The sequence below is a fragment of the Macaca fascicularis genome, chromosome 1 (genome assembly GCF_037993035.2).
Source record: "Macaca fascicularis isolate 582-1 chromosome 1, T2T-MFA8v1.1".
In the NCBI taxonomy this organism is placed as follows: domain Eukaryota; kingdom Metazoa; phylum Chordata; class Mammalia; order Primates; family Cercopithecidae; genus Macaca; species Macaca fascicularis.
Genome location: NC_088375.1, coordinates 78058202 through 78074850, shown reverse-complemented (window position 1 = coordinate 78074850; position 16649 = coordinate 78058202). Strand labels below are relative to the sequence as shown.

At 37.2% G+C, this 16649-nt stretch overlaps 1 protein-coding gene across 2 annotated transcripts in view; it reads left to right on the top strand.

Annotated features, from left to right (window-relative positions):
- Positions 1-16649, top strand: part of RAB3GAP2 (RAB3 GTPase activating non-catalytic protein subunit 2) — a 123803-nt gene that overhangs the window by 93783 nt on the left and 13371 nt on the right. For both annotated transcript variants that reach the window (XM_065542060.1, XM_065542059.1), the window contains exons 22-28: positions 6026-6131; positions 6724-6884; positions 7640-7868; positions 10956-11129; positions 11232-11338; positions 13838-13904; positions 16008-16078. In XM_065542060.1, coding sequence (XP_065398132.1) covers positions 6026-6131; positions 6724-6884; positions 7640-7868; positions 10956-11129; positions 11232-11338; positions 13838-13904; positions 16008-16078 — 915 coding nt within the window. The remainder of the gene's footprint in view (positions 1-6025; positions 6132-6723; positions 6885-7639; positions 7869-10955; positions 11130-11231; positions 11339-13837; positions 13905-16007; positions 16079-16649) is intronic.

Genomic DNA, 16649 nt, shown 5'->3' with positions numbered 1-16649 from the left:
AGACCACTTACATTCAGTGTTGTTATTGATTGGTAAGGTCTTACTACTGCCATTTGTTACTTGTTTATTAGTTGCTGTGTAACTCCTCTCTTTTTTCTGTCTTTTATGGTTAAGTGATTTCCTCTTATAGTATGTTTCAATTCATTGCTTTTGATTTTAGTGTATCTATTGTAGGCTTTGCACTGTGATTACCATGAGGCTTACAAAAAAAAATCTAGTTACAACAAGAATTTGATACCAACTTAACTTTGATTGCAAAACAGCAAAACCAACAAACCATAAAAAGAAAACCTATACACATTAACTCTCTTCTCCCCCCATTTTAGCATTTTTGATGTCATCATTTTATGTTATTTATGTTGTCTCTTAACAAATTGTCCTTTTTTTGATAGTTTTTTCTTTTAGTCCTCTTACTAAAGATACACGTGGTTTAAACACCACGATTACAATATTAGTACAACAACCACATTAGCATAATTTTCTTTCAGTTTGGAGAACTCCCTTTAGTGTCTAAGAAATCACACATTTCTTACAGGATAGGTCTGATAGCAATACATTCCCTTAGCTTTCGTTTGTCTCGGGAAATCTTTTATTTCCCTTTTTCATTTTTGAGGAATAACTTCACCACATACAGTATTTTTAGGTGGCAGTTTTTTTCCTTCAACATTCTGAACATATTGTCCCACTCCCTCTTGGCCTGTGAGGTTTCTGTTGAGAAATCTGCTACCAAGCATATTGGATCTGTCTTATACATTATTTGCTTCTATTCTCTTGCTGTTTTCTAAATTCTCTCTGTCTTTGACCTTTATGAGTTTGTAAATTAGAGTGTTCTTGTTTGAGTTAACTCGGATCGGTGACCCTTGACCTTCCTGTACCTGTATATTCTGGTTTGGAAACTTTTCTGTTATTACTTATTTGAGTGAACTTTCTACTCCTTTGTCTTTCTCAGTTCTCTCTTTAACTCCAATAACCCCAATATTTGCTCTTTTGAGGTTGTTTTATAGATCCTATAGGTCTTGTTCATTCCTTTTTATTCATTTCATTTCTTTCTTCTCCTCTAGCTATGTATTTTCAAATAGTCTATCAACGAATTCACTGATTCTTTCTTCTGTTTGATCAATTCTGCTATTGATGTTCTCTATTGCATTTTTCATTTTATTTATTTTCAGCTCCAACGTTTCTATTTGATTTTTTTCATTTGTATTTCAGTCTTTTAAAAATTTCTCTGATAAATTTTTGAATAGATTGTGTGTGTTTTCTTAGAATTTGTTGAGCTTCCTTAAACAGCTATTTTGAATTCTTTGTTAGAGATATCACGCATCTCCCTCACTTTAGGTTCTGTCTCTGGTGCCTTATTTTGTCCATTTGGTGACGTCATGTTTCCCTAAATGTTCTTGATGCTTGTGGAAGTACAATGGTATTGTACATTGATATATTAGGTATCTACTTTAGTCTTCACAGTCTGGCTTTGTTTGTACTTGACCTTCCTCAGAGGGCCTTCCAGGGATTCTAAGCTGACTGACTGTTTTGTTCCCTGAGCTTGTGACCCTTGCAGCACTAGACAACACTCTAAGCCCAGGCTTGCTGCAGGTCTCTGAAGAGCTCTGAGGTTTATGTGGCTTTCCAGCCTTCATGGACTGGGGAAAGACCTAAGGAGGGTGCTGAGGCTATGTGGGAATGCTGGCCAGGGACCTGGGTCCAGAAGACTGTCCTGGTGGCCCAGACAGGTGTGCATCCCAGCAGGTCTCTGCACAGGTGGATGGGTCTCCAGCTGCAGTGAGAGGGAGTAGAAGTGAGACTGGACCTCTTTAGGATGTGTGAAAAGGAGGTTGGCAGGCCTGTTTTGTTGGCCCAGATGGTTATGTGTTGCCCAGCAGGTTCCTGCACAAGTGAGATAATTCCTCAACTGCAACAGGAGGGGTTTGAGCTGAGACTGGGCCCTCTCGGGATCAGCTGTGGGAATGGAGGCTGAAGTGTCTCATGTTGGCTCAGAGAGGCATGTGTCTTCAGCAAGTTCCTGTGCAGATAGGATAGTTCTCCAGCTGCAGTGAGGGGACCCTGAGAGGGATCTGCTGAGACAGAGGCTGGTGAGCCTGTCAGGGAGGCTCTGAGTCCTGGGCTGAGAGATATGGGTGAGTCTCCCTCTGGGTCCTTATGCAAGCAACTCTGAGCTGGGACCTCAGCTAAGGAAGGTGAGGGCAGCACTGCAAGGCTACTTTCCAGCCCACTGCTGAGACCAGAGCTAGCGGGCAGACTAGCCTTTCTGCCAAAACACTAGTGTAAGCAGTTCCTTCTGGACCCCATGGCAAATGGTTTTGGTGGTAGGATCATGGGCAAACAGGGAAGTAGCCAGTCCCCTTGTGGGGATTGAGCTGTTTCTGGGCTTCAGTCTGGAAGTCAGTTCAGGGGTACAGATCAAACACCTTATTGTGAGAGAATGTAAGTAGGTTACCTTCTATTACCATCTTGGTGGCCTCAAGGTTTCTGTTACTCAAAATCTATCATTTAGACATCATCTGGTTATATGTCAATATACAACATTTTTATGTATGAGATAATGGTAACATTTTAATATGTGAATTCATAAATATGAATAATGTAATGTGGCATTCTTTGTTGTGACTGTTGGAATATCTTCTTTTGCATTTACTAATTATGGAGGTAGTTACTTTATACACTGGACTGTCTTCTCCTGTTTTATGTGTCCATATATGTGTTTCTATGTGGTAACTTAATTTATCTCTGTATTCACTTCTTTATTTTTCTTCTTTCATCTTAATGTTTCCTACAGTTTAAAATATCTTTATATTGCTTATAAGTGATTCTAAAATTGTATCATTATATTCTGATAGTTTCTTTGGCATCCTCTATTTTGTACTGATATCCTATATACAAACAAAAGCTTGACTGTTTGGAATGTTTAATGTTTACAGAAAACAGGAAAAACACACTCTCGGTGATAAACAGAGATTACCTGGAGGGTGAGAAATAGAAGGAGGTAACCTAGGGAGAAATAAGAAGGAAATTTAAGCAGAACAGGTTTTTTGTTTGTTTCAGAATTTTATTACAAGTGATGTTGGGTAGAGAAGAGGTTGGTTGGAGAGAAAAGCAGAATTCATAGTGTGAAGAGAAGTCCAAGGCATGGCATTTAGGTTTTTTGGCTGCCTTAATCTAAAATAACCTTCTGACTGCCAATTTTGATGAGCATTTTGAAACTTTGTTGTTGATGGGGAAATGAACAAAGCTTTAAGAGGCATTAAATCTATAGGTATGTTTAGAAATCTGGTATACTGGCTGGGCGCGGTGGCTCACACCTGTAATTCCAGCACTTTGGGAGGCCAAGGTGGGCGAATCAGGTCAGGAGTTCTAGACCAGCCTGGCCAACATGGTGAAACCCTTCTCTACTAAAAATACAAAAATTAGCTGGGCATGGTGGCTCGCGCCTGTAATCCAAGCTACTCGGAAGGCTGAGGCAGGAGAACCACTTGAATCTGGGAGGCGGAGGTTGTCGTGAGCCAAGATTGTGCCACTGCACTCCAGCCTGGATCACAGAGGGAGACTCCATCTCAAAAAAAAGAAAAGAAAAGAAATCTGATGTCCTTTAATAATAGACCCAGATCATACATTTTGTACGTAAAATTTATCAAAGTGAATCTAGTGGCAACTTAATGGTGAGCCTAAAATGTAAAATAAATTCTGCCCTCCCCCCACGTTTCTTTTCCATCTGCTTCCCAGTATACATGCACATAAAACAGTGAGACAGAGTTATTTTTGATTGAGTATAGAGTGTCTTTGTTAACTATATAGGCAACCATTTTTTAGCCTACCTAGTTGTGAAAAGCATCAGGTTATGGAGGTTAAGGGGAAGTCTAGCAGAGAGGAGATTCCCCCGATAAATAAACTAAGGTCATGCTGAATTTTGTTGGTTAAACAGGATATTGGGTTGCAAGTGGAAGGAACATGGTGTAATATGATCCCATTGTTGTGACAGTAAATCCCCGTTATCCTCCCTCGAACATACTCTATATGTATCTGTACATATAAAGCTGTTAATGACTTGGAGCATAGTAACCTTTATATAACCATTAGCATTTATTGTTAACATTGTCATTATTTATGAGCATGGAAGATATATTTTTTTAAAAAAGGTTTCTAATGGGTACAAAAAATAGAATGAGTAAGACCTATTTGATAGCACAACAGGGTGACTGTAGACAGTAATAACTGTACATCTTAAAATAGCTTAAAGAATGTAATTGGATTGTGTGCAACTCAGTGGGTAAATGCTTGAGGGGATGGATACCCCATTGTTCATGATATGCTTATTTCATGTTGCATTACTTGTATCAAAACATATCATGTACCCCATACAAATATACACCCACCTACTATGTACCTACAAAAAGTTTTTTAAAGGTTGTCTGTGTGGGATGAGGTTAAAAGGGAGCTGGTATGAAGAGGCCCTTGGAAGGAAAATTAGACCAAAAAAGGAAAAAAAATAGAAGGCATTGAAGAGTGTGTGTGTGTATATATATATGTGTGGTTTCATATGTGTAAAAATTAAATGTATGTATAAATTTATATATACATGTATATATCCTTATACACATGAACATTTTTAAAGGGGGAGAAAAGAAAATATGCATGTTATTAATAGAATCAGGCAGGTTTATTTTCAAATTTTAGTTCTTTTTTTTTTTTTTTTCTGTAAATTTACCTGAGATCTGATAAACATGGATCCAATTTTAGTTCTTTTCTTTTTTTCTTTTTGAAAAGAAAGACTGGAGTGCAGTGGCACAATCTCATCTCACTGCAACCTCTGCCTCCTGGGTTCAGGTGATTATCCTGCCTTAGCCTCCCAAGTAGCTGGGACTACAGGCACCTGCTACCACGCCCAGCTAATTTTTTGTATTTTTAGTAGAGATGGGGTTTCACCATGTTAGCCAGGATGGTCTCGATCTCCTGACCTCATGATCTGCCGCCTCGGCCTCCCAAAGTGCAAGGATTACAGGCGTGTCAATTTTAGTTCTAACTCATTAACTGTAGTGCTGGACAAGTTAGTTTTCCCATATGAGCTTATTTCATCATTTCTGAAATCTGGATCATCATCCCTGCCACAGAAGTTGTTAGGATAAAATGAGGTGATGTGCATGTCATGTACTTATCACAGCTCCTGGCCCTGAGTTGTCCTCATAAATTCACTTCCTTCATGAGCTTCTTCTCCTTCAACTCTTTACCCTCCTTAATTTTTGAAAACTATTTGAAATAATTCGTTTAAACTAACAGTCTTTTAATTTAGAGCTATTTTCACATAAAAGTATTGCAGTATTATAATTAATCAAGGCCTTTCAGAGGTACCAGTACTAACAGATGTAACACTATTTCATTAAACTTCATTATCCCAGAATTGTCTGTGAACCAATTTTATAAATCTTAAAAAAATTTCAGCTTCAAGTAGGTATGCTATGCTGGTTTACAGCCATTTTAAAAGTCACTTATGTTGACTTAAGTTTTTTGTTTAAAGTCTGTTTTTTCATAACTTATTAGTGATTTAAAAATTGGAGTTTGATACATTTATATATTGTTCCTCACTGCCACATCTGCAATACCTTTGTACGGCCAAGGCAAGGCTAAGATCCACAGCTCCAGATCCTACCTCTCTCCTGTCAAAACCTACAGCCAAGTGATACCTCGTTAATCAACAGCAAATCTATGCTCACGTAGTAGTAACTCCTATCTGGTAATGTGCTCCTTAATAGAGATTTGGATTGGAAGGCAATGCTTAACCCAAAGAAGAGCTGGAAACAGTGAAGTTTAAATATACAACAGGTTATAGAGAATCTCCTAGGTAGACAAGGGACCTCATTCTCCCTCTCACATTACATGATACAGCAAGCAACTGCTTATTTTTTCACCTCAAGAAGCTGCATCATCCATATGCATGCATCTGCTGTCTAGGAAAGTGTAAGATTTTTCTATGTTAAATTTTTTTTTTAGACTGAAAAAGATTTAAATTTGATTTCAGTCTCTGCTCCTGAGTGTTTGGCTTTCGAAGGAAAAGGATATTTTGGATAAACCACAGTCAGTCTGCTGTCTTCATACCATGCTGTCCCTCCTGAGCAAGATGAAAGGTAAACAAAGTTTGTTGCTCCTGTAAACAAAGTTTCGTGTTTGAAATGTCACAAAAAGATGGGAGAGTAGATAGGATCCCTTAACAGAAGGAGTCTATAGTATACAAAACATTTCACCATAGAGATTCCTTTATGTATTAATAGAATACTTTTAATGCATTTGACTTATGCTTTAATTTATGAAATTTTATATTTTGTATCATCATAAAAAAACATGATTTGAACAATACATGTTAACTCAGTAAGGCAAATGGAATGGTCTTAGGGGAGGTAATGTTTTTCTTGTTATTTTTTGTATGATTATCAGAATATTAATCTATTAAAATACTCAATAGTTTTCAATAATGATGAAATATTCCAAATAAAGATTTAATATTGATTGAGAACAAAGATGACTAAAAGCGCATAAATAAATGGAATGGAAATGTTCTGAATAAAATAGAGTGTTAGACTTCCACTTCACTGAGAAATATAAAAATATATCAGTAGGGAACTTAGTTTTAACATTATGTTTAACATAAATGGTTAGTCCCAAAAAATTGATAGGGTAAGAGTTTATTTTTCAGTTTTCTCCTATCCCCCATCCCTATAGTGGCCATCGATGAGACCTGGGATTCTCAGTCTGTGTCCCCATGGTGGCAGCAGATGCGCACAGCCTGTATTCAGTCTGAGAACAATGGAGCTGCTCTGTTGTCTGCACATGTTGGACATTCTGTTGCTGCGCAGATATCAAACAACATGACAGAGAAAAAAGTAAGTGGGTAAAGGTATGGTTTTCATCTGTACACATCCAGTAGGCTAAGGGGATGCTTTCCTTTTCTGGGGTTTTTTAAGGGGTTTTTTGGAGCGGGGAGAGGGATGAGAGGTGCTCCCCTTAATTTGACGCCATGGTTGACGCCATGGATACTTGAATTTAGCAGTTGCCACATGACAGTATCCTACTGTGTTTTTTTCTCATCTCTTGAGGACTCACATTTCCTTTACAGCTCATGGTAGATCAAATAATTTTTCCCAGGGGGTGTTATGTTAATTTGGATGAGACACCAAATAGATCTGTGGAGATTCACATCATTGTTGTTTATAGGCTAAATTTAATATTGCCTGCTTGCAATGTTCATTATGATGGAGAGAGATGAGATTTCAGATTTTTTTTTTAGGTTGAAGAGTGCATTCTGAAGAGATATAAGTTTTTTGATGGTAGTGCTAGACAAAACTGTGGCCCTTGCCAAAGATGGCCCAGAAAACTTTGAAATGTACACTGGTTGAATCAGGGCCATTAGTGCAGGACTCCTTATAAATATCTGAACTCACCATCCTTGCCTATGAGTTTCCAGTCTACTCCTGACCCTCATGTTTCATCCAGCCAAGTAGTAATATTTGGGAAATAGCATTTATGTGTTGCTTTGTGATGTATCCTCAGTATCCATCAGCTTTCAAGTTAAAAGCTCATTCAAGTTAATATTGATTCAGAATCTTTGGCAGAGAATCACCAGTGCATTTTTTATTAGTTTTCTCAAACAGTTTTGGGTGCTGATTCAGAGGCCCTCACTGATTCCTGGGAGGCACTTTCTCTTGACACTGAGTACTGGAAACTCCTTCTGAAACAGCTGGAGGATTGTCTCATACTTCAGACTCTGCTTCACAGCAAAGGGAACACTCAGACCTCCAAAGTATCATCACTGCAGGCTGAGCCACTTCCAAGGCTTTCTGTTAAAAAGTTATTAGAAGGAGGAAAAGGTAAGCTGAAGTTTATTTGAGCATTTACATCCATATTGTTATGTTACGAGGGTTTCTTTTAATAGAAACGACGGAAAGAATAGAGAAAGAAAAATACACTCAGATTTAAAAAATAACAATAACCTTCTGTATAATTCCTCTAAATTAATTTTCTCTAAAGTCTCATTTGGTCAGTTCCATGCTCAGGAACTGCTAGGTGCTTCCCTCGGCCTAAGAAAATTGGCAGTGATTCTCAAAGAGTGGTCAGAGGACCTCAGGAGTCCTCCTTTTTTCACTTACATGTCTGTATGAGGCCAGATTTTATTTATTTATTTATTTATTTATTATACTTTAAGTTCTGGGATATACGTGCAGAACATGCAGGTTTGTTACATAGGTATACATGTGCCATGGTGGTTTGCTGCACTCATCAACCTGTCATCTACATTAGGTATTTCTCCTAATGCTGTCCCTTCCCTAGCCCCCCACCCCACCACAGGCCCTGGTGTGTGATGTTCCCCTCCCTGTGTCCATGTGTTCTCATTGTTCCACTCCCACTTATGAGTGAGAACATGCAGTGTTTGGTTTCCTGTTCCTATGTTAGTTTGCTGAGAATGATGGTTTCCAGCTTCATCCATGTCTCTGCAAAGGACATGAACTCATCCTTTTTTGTGGTTGCATAGTATTCCATGGCGTGTATGTGCCACATTTTCTTTATCCAGTCTATCATTGATAGACATTAGGGTTGGTTCCAAGTCTTTGCTATTGTGAATAATGCTGCAATAAACATACGTGTGCATGTGTCTTTATAGTAAAATGATTTATAATCCTTTGGGTATATACCCAGTAATGGGATTACTGGTCAAATGTAATTATTTTCCTAAAATATTAGCATGTAATCAGTTTATTATTTTCATTTCAAAATGGACTAATAAAATATTTTTTATTTATCAGTTTTAATTTTTAGTACCATAAAGACTGACAGCTGTAACTCATAAACCAAAGTTCTTTGGGATTGCCAGTAATTTTAAGGGGATCATGAGATAGTAAGTTCAAGAATTGCCTGAACAAAGCATAAACTCTTAAACTTACTCTCCAATAACTTTTGACTTTGAATCCGACTGATTTTTCTATTTCTTTCTCATTTGCTTCCTAGACTTTAGTTAAAATGAAGCATCCATGTGCTTCCTGTCTTAGATCTGGGCCTATCCTCTTCCCTTTCCCTGCCTCTCTCACTCATGGATATCGAAATCTTACTCATCTTTCAAGGTCCAGCTCAAATGCTTCTCCTCCAGGAAACCTTTCACGATTCACTAACTGCAGATTTTCTCTTCTTCCTCCTAATATCCACAGAATGTTATTCCTCTGTTGTGAAGCATCACTTTCTGCTGTCCTGGAGTCATTTGGGTTCCTGTGCTGATATCTTGCAGGAACATAAACATCTTACATTTTTAGTTGTCTTTGAGGGCTCACACTTGTATCAGCAGCTCTTTTAGGCATTTGATACTGGAAGGACTGTATGTGAGGTTTATAAATACCCACGTATTTATAGATTTTTAGTTTACTTGTTTTCTCATTCTTTATAAAACTCATGACCTTTTTTTTATTGCAAACTCACCACACTTCATGTTGCCACCTAGTGAAGGGGTAAGGATGCCGTTTGAATATTAACCTAAGCAATGGAATCAGGGGCTTAATTCTGGAATGAGAATTTTCCAATGATTTAGAAGCCAAACATAAGAAATTAGATCACCCAGCATATTGCTCACATTTATTTTCACTGACAATTGTGAATTTACTGTGAGGCATTCTTTTTGTGGAAAGGTTTTTATCTGAATCAAAAGATGAGGAAAGACTGAGAAAGTTTTGGTAAACAATAGAAGTATAATTTGTTTTCAATAATAAACAGTGCTCTTTAAACATCTGGAACATTTTTCAGCATGTGTTTACAATTTTTTGTACTATATTGATGACTGAAACATGATATAGTATAATGCTGTTGATTAGCTATGGCTAAATTAGGCCCATAAATATTGCATATAGGCAAATTAGTTGATTATTAAAAGTAATAGGGCTGGGCACGGTGGCACATGCCTGTAATCCCAGCACTTTGGGAGGCTGAGGCAGATGGATCACCTGATGTCAAGAGTTCATGACCAGCTTGACTAACATGGTGAAACCCTGTCTCTACTAAATACAAAAAATTTAGCCAGGTATGGTGGCACATGCCTGTAATCCAAGCTACTTGGGAGGCCGAGACAGGAGAATCCCTTGTACCTGGGAGGTGGAGGATGCAGTGAGCTGAGATTGCGCCATTGCATCCCAGCCTGGACAACAAGAGCAAAACTCTGTCTCCAAAAAAAAAAAAAAAGTAATATTTATCGGCTGCGGTGGCTCATGCCTGTAATCCTAGCACTTTGGGAGTCTGAGGCAGGCGGATCACCTGAGGTCAGAAGCTCGAGACCAGCCAGGCCAACATGGCAAAACCCCATCTCTACTAAAAGTACAAAAAAATTACCTGGGCGTGGTGGCATGTGCCTGTAATCCCAGCTGCTTGGGAGGCTGAGGCAGGAGAAACGCTTGAACCTGGGAAGCGGAGGTTGCAGTGAGCCGAGATCGAACCACTACACTATAGCCTAGGCAACAAAGCATGACTCCATCTCAAAAAAAAAAAAAAAAAAAAAAAGTAATATTATATTGGTCTTAGGAGCCTAGACAAGTGTCATTCTAACCAATCTGTTTTCACTTATAATTGAAGTAAAAGTGTTTTAAGGATATATTAATTTTTTTGTCTCCTGTAAAGTGTATTTTAAATTTTTGAACATAGAAAGCAAATGGTATACAGACATATGCTTGTGCATTTATATTTATGTAACATTTTCTGAGAGTATAAGGATGCCCTGACATCGTAAATATCCCGCTTGTTGCCCTCACAAGTTGCGTGGTAGGTAGGAACACTGCTGTAAATCTCAGGGCTTTTTCGGGTCACCTTCAGGCTCAGAAATAAATGTGTTGCTTAGATTTCTTTGTAAGGAAATTGGCTCCCATTGGCAAACACTGCCGTGTGTGTTGTAAATTTTTATTTTCTTCCTTGTCTCCAAACTATAGGTGGCATTGCAGACAGTGTAGCCAAGTGGATATTTAAACAGGACTTCAGCCCTGAAGTATTAAAACTGGCTAATGAAGAAAGAGATGCAGAAAACCCAGATGAACCCAAAGAAGGTGTTAACAGAGGTTTCCTTGAGGTATCAGAGGTGGAGATGGACTTAGGAGCCATACCAGGTGATACACCAATAATGAGAAACATGAAATCCAGAGAGGAAAGATGTGGCCGAGTGTTCATTAAGGAAAAAAATAATATCACTGCTTTCTTCTGACTTCCAGACTTACTGCATTTAGCCTATGAGCAATTTCCTTGTAGCCTTGAGCTCGATGTGTTGCACGCACATTGCTGCTGGGAGTATGTTGTTCAGTGGAATAAAGATCCAGAGGTGAGATTCTCATTGCCTCTTTCATGTTATTTCTGCTTCTGTGTTCATGCTATTCATATGTGGGGACTGTCTAATTAAATAGCTTATGATAAACACTGGCTTTTTCCCCATTGTAATGCCTCTGTGCTAACTAGAGTAGACCTTTTTCACATATTTCCTCTTATAATCCTCCCAGTAAACCTGTGAAGTATAGATACTGTCATTATCCCCGCTCTAAAGAAGAAAATACTAGGGCTCAGAGAAGTTAAGTTTCTTCCCTGCAGACACACAGCTAAGTAAGTGTCAGGATTTAAACGTAGGGTTCTCTTTATCTAAAACCAGTGTCCTTTGCCCTACTCCCTAGTTAGGTTGTGACAAGTATATTGTTTATTTCCTTCTGAATTCCTGCATGAAATGGCATCAACCTAACAGAATATTCTTAATATTATAGTCATCATGATAAAAGTCAAGAGTGAAGGTCCTGAGATTAACCTAGTGTCTGATTGTTCAAATATGTATTTATCTGTTACTTCCGTTTGCATCAGAAGAACAAAGAGGCAAATTGTGCCCAGGGTTGACTCTAGTCCAGGGTTAGCCTTGCTGCCCTCTCAGCTCTCTGCTCAGGCGTCATTTTCTATTGCTTTTGGTAGCCACTGTTTCTACCAGGGCATTCACAGTCTAGAAGCAGCATGGGGGGAGGCCCCAAGCCTGGAGGCAGAAGGCAGAGATTTGGATCCCAGCTGAATTGCTGACAAGCTTCTGGCTCAAGAGAGCCACTGAATCTCTGGCCTGTTATTTTCTACCTCCTTCTCCCTCCTTTTTAAAATGAAGGTGCCATGATCAAATAAGATCTAAAAACATATTGTAAATATTCCTCTTTGCCAATCAGTCCTTCACTTAGACTTCCCTAGTCAGTGCCCTGGTAAATTATTCCTCTCAAATCAAAATTCTTACCTTTATCATCCTTATGTGAGGTTGTACTATTGTAGAGAACTCTCACAGATGAACTAATTCATGCTAATAGATTAATGGAAACGATACTCTTCCTTCCTCCAAAAAACTGTAATCACATATATTAAAGGAAGACATTATGAAAGTAAGTGATTTAAATAAAGGAATAGTCTTTGATCAATTAAACCTTGACCAAAAAATGATTTTAGGACAGAGGATCCTCTTAATGCCCTTCAAATCACCCTCTTCAGTTGACTACAACCTGAATGGCGATCATATATAGGCTCTCTACTTAACTGTGTTACTTTTCCATTTTATTAAAAAGGAATGTTATGTCTAGGATGAGAACATAATAATTTCTAAAATCTGAATGAATTAATTTCAAATTCAAGTCTAAAAAAGTGGCATTTAAGAAGAAAATTCTGCTTTGTAGTATTTGTTTATAAACCAAAAGCAGCTTGCAGAGGGGGCATAGACAAAGCTGATGTCAAGCCCCATGGCTGCTACATAGAGCTTATAATCATCATAGCACACAGTTTCTGAACTCTTTGTTTCAACGTTCTCCTAAAATGAAGGCTGTAATAGTAGTTATCTCAAAAGGTTATTGCATATTTTGAGAAAATGAATGCATAGTGCCTAACATTTTGACTAGTGTTATCAGTATCATTAGTGTTGCTTACATTTAAAAGAAGTTGTTGTTTTACTAGTTTGTTTTTACCATTAAATATTCATCTTGTCCCATCCAACCACAGTCTCAGCTCCACCATTTGACACACATAATTTTATAAGGCTCAAAACAATAATATTACCTTCGGAGAAATTTCAACACAATATGTATTGGCAATGATGATATGTTTGATGATGATGTACAAGCTACAAAATTATTTAGCAGAGATCTGAATGATTTAATCAGTGTTGCATTCTGTATTTAAGTTTTAATATGTAAACTTCTTTGATTAGAAAGAGTTGAATTTCAAACATCCCATCTGATATTTCATATTTCCTTCCTGCTTTAATTGTTTTCTCTTTGGCACTTACCATTAACATACTAAATATAATATATTTACTTATGTTTATTATGTAGGTTCCTCACTAGAATTTAAACTCAATGAAGGCAAGACTTTGGGTCTGTTTTGTTCATTATGGAATCCATCATGCTTCAAATAGGGCTTGGTGCATACTAGATACTCAATAAATATTTGTTGAATGATGAATGAATGAATTGTATCTACAAAAGTAAGCTTATTGTTTTTACATCTATATGAAATTCAAGTGTTTATTGGAGAGAATATTGCTATGATATTCAAACCACAGCAAATTTGAATCCAGATGTTAGCCCATATGACCAAGGAGCTTCTAGGAATTAATCACTGTAATAGGTAATGTGAGTTGAAGAGGGACAGTTTAAGTTATCAAAAGTTATTTCTTACCCAATAATTTCATGTTATTATTGCAACATTCTTAGGTAGCTTTATGCAGAAATGTATGTAAGAAGTCTCCATTGATAATGGTAAAACCTATTAAATGATACCTCTTTTTCTTTCTCTTTTTTTTCTCCCTGTATGTAAGGAAGCACGTTTTTTTGTTAGGTCAATAGAACACTTGAAGCACATTTTTAATGCACATGTTCAAAATGGTAAGTAAACAGATGTTAGAAACATCACTGGTTGATCTAAAAGAGGCTTCCTGATTTAACAGGATGTGAATTTAAAGATTCACAACCTGTTAAATTTTTATTTGATTATCCTGCAACCTAACGTATTACTGTGTATTGGCTGAGGTGCAAGGGTCTCTTGAGCCCAGTAGTTCAAGGCTGCAGTGAGCTGTGATCACACCACTGCATCCAGCCTGGGTGACAGAGTAAGACCCTGTCTCTTAAAAAATAAAATAAAATAAATAGTACTGGCCATTTTAACTACTTGGAAAAGTGCTATTTATAAAAGGGCAAAACAACTGGTAGTAATCACCACTTCTGTTCCCCAAGCTGACTACTATTCCTGGGTGTAATTAAGACAGCTGTTCTGCATCTAGCCTTCCAAGGAAAGAGGAAATCAATGATAGAGGCAGAACAGCTGCCTTCATTACACCCTTCACAGATCGTGAAGGAAAGAGGGATGGATTTCTCAGGACTGTAATTCTTAATAAAAAATCTTGATAGCCAAAAGCCTAATAAGATTAGACTGTAGCAACTATCTTTTGCTTCTTATAATGGATGTGAAAATTCTCCATTAGCTGCCAGACCTTGGCAACTACTGATGTCTCCTTGAAAAAATATTGAACTTATAAACAGATTCCATTTAATAGATAGATGGGTTTCATTAAGGGAATTGAGGATATCAGCACTAAGCTAGTTAGTAACCTTAGTAAGTGATGAGACTTGGTGTTAGGCTGAGTAAGAGGAGATATCAACTTATGTCTCTGTGATAAATTCTGGAGAAGCTGTGTATTTTTCACCTCTATCACATTCTTGCAGGTGATATGAAATCCAGTTGCAGAAATTGTAAAATGTCCCATTTTACTTGAAGAGAACTTGAAAATTACTTATTCTTCTCTTAGATCTTACCTTCATCCAAAATACATATATATATATATTTGCCTTGACTGATTTGGAAAATATCATGTTTAGATTATTCTATCCTTACTGATAAAATTAAGTTACTGACTTCAGACTAGTATTTCTTCAAGTCAGGCCTTTACCTATTTGTATCTTTACCCACTGAGTAAGGTTCCTGGCTTCTCAAAGCCTGTGAGGGGCCCTACTCATAGATGGACTCAGCTACAAGGATAGTAATAACAGCATGAGAAATGCCATGTTTACACTGCCTAATTGACAGCTGTTTCAGAAATTTAATTTTAATGCCACAGCTCAGTGAGTAGTGACAGGGTCTTGCTTTGTTACCCCAGCTGGAGTATAGTGGCGCAGTCATAGCTCACAATAGTCTTGAACTCCTGAGCTCAAGCTGTCCTATCACCTCAGCCTCCGAGTGGGACTATAGCCATGTGCCACCAGGCCGAATTTGTTAAACATTTTTTCATAGAGATGGGTTCTGACCATGTTGCCCAGACTGTTTTATTATTATTATTATTATTATTTTGCTTTTAATACTTTTTTATATATTACTTTAGTTTGTAGTTATAGATGAAAAAAATCAATTGGCAGACATTGGGATTGTTTCTAGTGTTTGGCTGTTGGGAATAAAACTGTTCCCAACAATCTCATACATACACGTTCTGTATTCATTCCTCTAGTGTATATACCCAGCAGAATTGTTGGGTGATAGAGTAGACACATGTTTAGCTTCAGTAGCTAGCCCCCAGCAGTTTTCCCTGTGGTTTTACTAAGTTATTGTACCAGCAGTAATGCATGAGTGTTCCATTGGTTCCATATCCTAATACTTGTTATTATAATTTCAACATTTTTTTTAGCATTTTTGGTGGTTAGGCAATGCTGTCTCACTGTGACATTGTATTTCTCTCATAACTAATGATGTAACTCTTTTCTTCATGCTTAGTGGCAATTTAGACATACTCTTACACAGCCCCGTTCTGATTCTTATTAAATCAGATTTTAAATGAAGTTAAAGATTTCAAGAACTTTATAAATATTACATAAGATATAAAAAATGGAATAAAAGTAGTCCATATAGTTTAATAAGCTTAAGAAAGACAGTAATTTGTTATGTGTAATAAAAGTGAGAATATATAAGCATTCTGTTTACTACTTCTGCTTGCTATCTAGGCATTGCACTGATGATGTGGAATACGTTCTTAGTTAAAAGATTTTCTGCTGCTACATACTTAATGGATAAGGTAAGGTAGTTTCATGTATTGACTTCTTATTTATTTGGTTCTCTTAATTGACTAAGAAAGATTGCTCACATTAAGCTTTGTTAGACTTTTTTAATTTGATAATTAGATTTTACTCATACTCAGTTAAATGTAATGCCCAGTACTGGCATTTTAATGACATGAAGAAGAGCTCTAAATCCTCATAAAGAGACTAACATAAAAGCCTCTTAACTAAAGAGATTAGGACTGGTAGTTGATTCAAGCAAGGATTTGCATTTTATTTTAAATTAAAATGTACAAATTTATACTTGCCAATCTTTGATATAAGGCCAAGATATTTTCTTTGAATGGAGTTGATTGCAATTCTCCTTTGGTTTTCTTGCATAAACCTCACCCATAATGTATTGCCTATCATGGCTAGATCTTATTTTTTTAAAGTTGCTATGTAATCTGAGTCCAAACTTTTAGATTTCTATAATTTTTGTAGTTGCTCCCTCTGTATCAAATCCAAAAGGCCTAGGAGTTATTCTCCTCCATAAATCTTTGCAAAGCATTCAACATAACATTCATGTAAATAGCTGCCCCTTTTTTC